A 6,994-nucleotide genomic window follows, 5' to 3' on the forward strand; every position below is an offset into this window, starting at 1 on the left:
AAAATTGGGTCCATAGGATAGGGATACGTCTAGGGTTGCGATCGACGACGGGGAGAGGCTAGAGGTTATTGGCCCCGGAGTTGTTAAGGCTCCGAGGGTTCGGTAAATAGGTTCCCCGGAGTTGTTGAAGCTCCGTGGGTTCAGCAAATTAAACCTCTGTTGCCCTCTTAAGGAAAAAGCTGGGTTCGAAGGGATCAGCAGCGCTTAGAGATCTTCACGCTCTTTTCCCGAACTCCACATGCTTTCTCTCTCTCCGACTTGGGTGGAAACTACCCAATCCTTTTGTACGGCTAGCAAGCCAATAGCTAGCCGCCACGTGTGCCTATATTAAGATTGGCCAATAATGTGGCAGAAATCTTAATACAAATGGCAGGAACTCCTTTGCATCATACATAACTATAATGCAAAAGAAATGCACCATGCAAAGAAGGCTACAAAACTGGCGGGAAATACTCTTCTGCACGCGGGTTCTCTATTACAGCAGAACACTCCACCGTGCAAAAGAGCTGCAATTTAGCAGGAACATAATTTAGCAGTGCCGAAGCACACACAGACAAAAAAATCACAACTTTGGGTTGTGACATATATAAATATATATGAATACATAAATGGGCATTCATTCCATCCAGGAAGAGCACATGCCAACTGCAGATACTTTCAGCCTCACAAAGGGTATTTATACCCACAAGCTTGCTAAGAAGAATTTTTCCAACTATTTGAGTTGGTCTAATAAAAGACATCACATTTACCTAAAGAACCTTGTCTACCTATGTCAGCTACAACCAGCAACCCTTGCAGATGTGGCTGCATTCATGATCTCTAATCCAAAACTTTGAACATCATCTAATATCCAAATAACACAGCTGTCGAAAGTGATTTTTTTGGGTCCGTGGGCATTGCTTACAATTTTGTGTTTGACAATGTGACACGTTATATTACATTGTTGTAATGTCTTAAGTTAAACTTTCCCATAAATTGTTCCATCCCAAAAGGTGAACTTGTCACAAAGTTAAGAGTACAGAATGAAAATTGTCTTTCATCATTAACTATAGTATCCTTCACAGAGAAGACTACAGTTAAACATCAGAAACAAAGAACACCTAGCTGTGATGGGGAAATGAAGATCTAATAAGGATGCATCTAACTCTGACTAGTCCTCACTCACTTGCTTCTCTGCCTTACATAGGGGAACTTCTGACTTATTTGCTACCTGCTCCAAGAGTGACATCCGCGTGTGGCACACCCCAGAAAACAGGGAGCTTTTACGAATCACTATCCCCAATATGACTTGCCATGCCATTGAATTCATGAGGGATGGCAAAAGCATTATTTCAGGTAACGGTCAGAGACCTCTGTATTTAGCTTCAGTCCGAAACTGTTCTCGGATGTTAATAAACATGGCTAGAATAGAATGGGGGAGGGCCAAAGACTCAACTTGTTTGATTCATCCCAGTGACCAAAAGGCATTTCAGCTGGAGAGATCCTCAGGCACAGCAGAAGTGATGTGTGAGGGAGACAAGATCTGGGGAACCAGAAGAGGATGTGAACTCTAGCATGTCATAGAGCCCAGCTTCACAGTAATTCACACCAAAGTCAGCTGAGGGATGTTGAGGCCATGTGGATGGAGAATCATTTATACAGATCCACTAGCATTGCCTTCTGCAGAGTAAGAGCATGGGATCTACTGCAATTCAGTTCTTGAGAGTGGCAGTGTAGAGGAGGACCCTAGGGAGGGTACAGTAATATGAAGGATGTTATTCTGCCATGATTAATTATTTTTTTATTGCATCAGCTTGGAATGATGGGAAAATCCGTGCCTTCACACCAGAGACTGGTAGATTGATGTATGTGATTGACAATGCGCATAGTTTGGGAGTCACAGCCATCGCTGCTACAAGTGACTGTAAAAGGATCATTAGTGGAGGAGGTGAAGGGCAGGTAATGCAGTGAAACAGCTGTGCTTTCATAACTATAGCTGGTAACTACCTTCAACCAGCCAGTCAGAATTTGAACAGGTGGGTTGGGCATGTTTAGCACCATCCCTCCCTGGGAACACAGGGACGACTATATTGACATGTGCAGGGGTTAGACTTTTAACGGCATCCCAGTGTTTTCAAAGGGCTAATCTTCTTCACCTTTATATTTACATTGATTTTAGTGGGTCTTAAACATCTCAATACCATTGAAAATATGGCCCCTAGTCTTTCTGTGCCTCAGTTTCCCATCAGCACATTAGGAACAATAAAAGTGTGAAGAGGGTAAAGATGGCAAAGTCTGTGAGATGTTCGGGTACTGTGGTGATAGAGATCAGGTTAGGTAGATGGATTGTACCTGGAGGATTCAGTCAGCCCTGGCCCCATTGTGCTAGCTGCTGTATGCCTACATGCAGGAGGGCATGGTCCCTGCCAGAAGATCTTCCAATCTAAGACAAGTACTAGAAAAAATTAAAGCTAGAAGGATAGTCCAATAACAGCAGGGAGTATATACGTCACTCAAGCAAAAAGGCAATCTGAAATGTTAATACTTCCATCAAAATCAATAATCCAAATGCTAAGGCTGCAAATTTCAGAGAGATCTGGAAGTTCATTTTCCATTACTTAAGGGGAATTTGGCAGCTCTCCAAAACACAACTCCAGAGCACAAAAGGACAAAATCCTGCTCCTTTGAACTCAGTAGCTAAGCTGAGGTCTACTTGATTTTCAATATGATTTGATTTCACAATGCTCTTATGAAGCATCATAGGTACTGTATCAGTCTCTCCTGATTTGTCGAGGATAAACTGAGGCACAGTTAAATAACTTGCTGAAAGTCAAGCCCATGGTGTCCTGGGATTAAAGCTCAAGAATTGCTTTCCTGAATTCAGTTGACTACACTGCTGAGACCTGAATTCAGGATTTTGAGTCAGATCCACCAGTAACTTTAAAGGAAGTGGAAAAAATGCAGCATTTCATTCAGCTTCAGCAAATCTTAAAAGAGATGCACAGAACCCAGGGATCAAAAGTGTCTTTTGAGCTAGTTGTAGCTCAGTAAGAAGAAGGCCTTACAATGTTGTTTGCTGGTGGCTTTCAGGTGAGGGTGTGGGAAATTGGCCAGAACACACGCAAGCTAGAAGGAGTTTTGAAGGAACACATCTCTGCTGTGTCTTGCATTAAGATTAAGAAGAACAACCTGGAGTGTATCACAGCCAGCCTTGATGGAACATGCATCATCTGGGATCTCGTGTAAGGAAATGACCCTTATTCAGCAGTTTAGCCCTTCTCAACTATGGCATGCCTAGAAAAGAAGAGGGTGTTCTTGTGAAGGTCTTGGTAGAAGACACCACCTAGCTAGTATATCCTAAAGATGCAAGCTCTCCCCTAGGCATGCTGTCCTGAAAGAAAGCTTTTTCCCACTATGATACCCATCCCTGCTTTATACATCAATTTCTTATGAAGCAGTCACAGTAGGGAATAGGACAGACAGGAGGAATAGCTTAGGGAGAGTAGGTATGTTGCTGAGTTAATTTGTGTCCCAAAATGAAACAGGCTTCAGAGAACTCCAATCTCAGACTAACGTATGTCAGTGTCTGAGCAAAGGAGATGTCTGCTGTGCACAGTAGATGAAGTTAGCTCAGGCAGAGTGAGCAGTTTGGATAAATCTCTGACTCAAGCTGCTTTGGGGGTATTTTCTAGACGTCTTATAAGGAATCAGATGATCCTGGCCAACACTTTGTTCCAGTGTGTTTGTTACCATCCTGAAGAGTTCCAGATAATCACAAGTGGAACAGACAGAAATGTAAGTAAAACCACAGGAAGTCAGCTTGAAGCAACTCAGAGACCCAAGGGCATGGCAGCAAGTTTTGTCATTGACCGGGGGTTCAGCTTCCAATCAGAATCAAGCCAGACCAGGAGCATAAAGATAGGTAAGTAGGCAGGGCATGAGCCTTGAGTACTGCCTAAGGGGAGAGGGGTGCTCCTCCCACCCTGCTCACTGCACCCAACCAAATGCCAAGCCTCGGGTGCCTCCCCTGGGGTGCCTCTGTCTGATCGACCCCCTTCCTGGAGCACTCCCGCAAGCCTGGGGTAACTGCTGCCACCACCCAGGGTCTGGCCTTTTTTCAGGTTCTGTGCCCCCCAGGGTACACAGGCCTCGTAGATCTTGAGGGTGCTTAACCCACCGTGAGATCTTGGGGTGCTTCCTTTAGCTTGAAGCACAGAAAGTAGCCTCGTTTAGTCAGCCAAGCAAAGGGAGCAAAAAGGCTTGCCCAATCCCTCTCAAACATTTACTGCCTGGCTTGCTATGATAGATAGCTTTATTGATTGGAGGGGGAGGTCATAAGGAAGGAATACAAGTTAAAAGGAACCTTGAAGAAAAACAGCCTGGAGTTAAACAGTATAAGAGACTCTTTGACCTCTTCAGCATGCGTCTAGAACATTTAGGTCTAAGTTACTGGCTACCACTTAAGTTACTCACAGCAACATTCAGAGGATTTTGGAGTTACACAGCTTCAGCCTGATTCAGGGACCAGAAGATGTATCTCTGTCCCTGTACCCCAAGATGGAGGGACCCTGTTTATAACCTTTCTGACCTCACCACCTGGACCCAGTCAGGGACAGGTGTTATTTGATGCCAACCAAGCAATTTGAAAAGCATCAGCGTTACCTGTCAGAGGTACATTAGGTTAAGTCTAGCCCCCATGTCATGAGGTCAGAACTCAAAACAATAGAGAGGCTAGATCCACCCCCTCTTACCTGAGCCAGGTCATGTACTCAGTAACCTGGGGCAACCAGGTTGACAGACATGTGAGAGGACAAAGGAAAAGGAAAAGGAAAAAAAAAAACCTAAGAGGGGCCAGAGCCACTGGCCCTAGAGGGTTTTTGTCACAAGAGGTGCTATGTATGTGTGTGCATGTGTGCGTGAGTGCATGCATGTATGTGTGAGAGTGGGCATTCTGGGAAGTGTAGCTCCTGCTGCTGAGGAAATATGTCATCTCGTCTTTTTTGCTAAAAAATAGCATCTTTTTGGCTGCTCAACATACATGTTGGTGGCAAAAAAATGAGGTGACATCTCCCCACAGCAGCAGCAGCAAACTTCAGCAGCTGCTCCTGTGCCACTGCCGCTGTTCTGTCCTCCCAGCTGCTACAGCCTCCAGAGTCAGAGCCAGAGGAACTGCAAGGATGCTGCAGGGGAAGGGTGAAGTCCGGGTGGAGGGGAGGGAGGATTGGCTAGTGTGCAATACTAGCTGGTTACACCTCCGAGCCAGGCTGTGATCACGGCAGACCTTGCCAACCAACATAGCCTTCCCTTAGGAAAATAGGGCCCATTAGGTAAAACAGACACCGGATCCCACACTTTACTTATGATTTATGTAACATGGACAGTGCTAAACACATCTTCCAGAAGCAATGGAAATAATCATGCTAATTCTGTATAACTGAACTTCCTTGCTGGTCTGGTTTCTAGATTGGATGGTGGGAGGTATTTGATGGTTCTGTGATCAGAGAACTGGAAGGCTCTGTGAAAGGCTCCATTAATGGGATGGACATTACATCTGATGGGACTCACTTTGTTACAGGTATGTGTATGAGAAGAATCTTAATAAAAAACTAGCAAATTGCCCGTCATAAATGATGGGGCTGGGGGGCAGGCAGCAATGGAGTGCCGCCACCCAGCATCCCATGGTGCTGCTGCTCCACCTCCAGTCTCATGCGCCCCCCTCGCCCCCCACATCTGGCCCTGTGGGCCCCCGCTGCCGATCCCAGTGTGCCCCCGTATGCTCTCCCCACCCCTTGCTGCTCCACCCCATACTGCCACTGTCTCCCAGGAAAAGCAGGGGGAGGGGAGCTTGCATATAGTGGTGGCCATTGGCACGCAGTGCTCCATGCGGCTGCCAGTCCATGTCCAGCTGCACGCAACATCCCCCTCTCCCTGCCTCCCTGCCCCCTCTCCCCGTCACCTCCCCCTCTGCCAGTTGTTGTTGGAGCTGGGTGGCAGCAGTGTTGGCAGCGGAGGAGGGGAGCATGACAGCTGGGGGGTGCTGCCACAGGAACCCCCACCCTATCCCGCTCCCATCTCTCCCTGCTGGGAGGGAGGGCGGGGACAGAGTGTTGCTACCCACCATCCTGCACCGCCTGCCAGAAGTGGAACAGGGGGGAAGGTTGCCCCATCATCCGGGCCCGCTGCCAGCACCCTGTGCCACTGCCTCATCCAAGGGGTGGCCTGGCCCTCTCCCCTGCCACCCCCGGCTCTGCTCTTTGGAGGCGGCAGCGGCGTGAGGTGCTGGAAGTGCGGCACTAGCCTCGCCCCCCTCCCACCCCGCTCCATCCCCTCTGTCATGGCAATGCTGTGCTGTGCCAGTCCATCCCCGTTGGCCTCTCTGCCAGGGATGGAGCGCTGCCATGACGGCAGGGATGAAGCTGGCCAGCATCGCCACCGCCTCTTTCAAGGAGCAGGGGAGTGGGGGGCAAGGCCACCCCTTGGATGCAGAAGGAAGGCCAGAGTGCGGGGGCAAGGCCAGTGCTGCACCACCAGCACCCCATACCACCACCGCCTCCAAGGAGCAGGGCTGGGGGGCAGGGGCGCAAGGCCACGCCTTGGATGCGGCGGCAAGGCCAGCGTGGGGGTTGAAGCCAGCACTGCACTGCCAGCACCCCATGCTGCCGCTGCCTCCAGGGAACAGGGCCCAGGGGGAGTGGGGGCAAACCAGCAGGGCTCCGGCCCCTCAGTCCCTACTGTCATGGTGCCACTTTGTTGTGTATGTCTGTCTCTGCAGAGCGCTCAGGTTGTTTCAGTGAACATTGTGATTGGCTGCCAAGACAACCAATCAGAGTGCTCATAAAGCTACGGACAGACAGACAGACTAAGGTTTTTATTATATTAGATCTAGCAAAATACCCATCATGAATGATGCGGGGGGGAGAGAAGCAGTCATGGAGACCCGCATCCGACCCTGCGCCCATCCCCCACCACTGTGGGTCCAGCCCCGCCCTCCCCTCCCACCACCGCACCAGGTCCC

The 6,994-nt window shown here is 48.7% G+C and overlaps 1 protein-coding gene across 3 annotated transcripts in view; it reads left to right on the top strand.

The window, feature by feature from the left end:
• Window positions 1–6,994, top strand: part of LOC102372319 (cilia- and flagella-associated protein 52-like) — a 25,599-nt gene that overhangs the window by 17,190 nt on the left and 1,415 nt on the right. For all 3 annotated transcript variants that reach the window (XM_025211648.1, XM_006030085.2, XM_025211649.1), the window contains 5 exons: window positions 1,187–1,335; window positions 1,793–1,938; window positions 3,070–3,221; window positions 3,672–3,774; window positions 5,443–5,554. In XM_025211648.1, coding sequence (XP_025067433.1) covers window positions 1,187–1,335; window positions 1,793–1,938; window positions 3,070–3,221; window positions 3,672–3,774; window positions 5,443–5,554 — 662 coding nt within the window. The remainder of the gene's footprint in view (window positions 1–1,186; window positions 1,336–1,792; window positions 1,939–3,069; window positions 3,222–3,671; window positions 3,775–5,442; window positions 5,555–6,994) is intronic.

Source organism: Alligator sinensis, unplaced genomic scaffold (genome assembly GCF_000455745.1).
Source record: "Alligator sinensis unplaced genomic scaffold, ASM45574v1 scaffold584_1, whole genome shotgun sequence".
NCBI classification, from domain to species: Eukaryota; Metazoa; Chordata; order Crocodylia; family Alligatoridae; genus Alligator; species Alligator sinensis.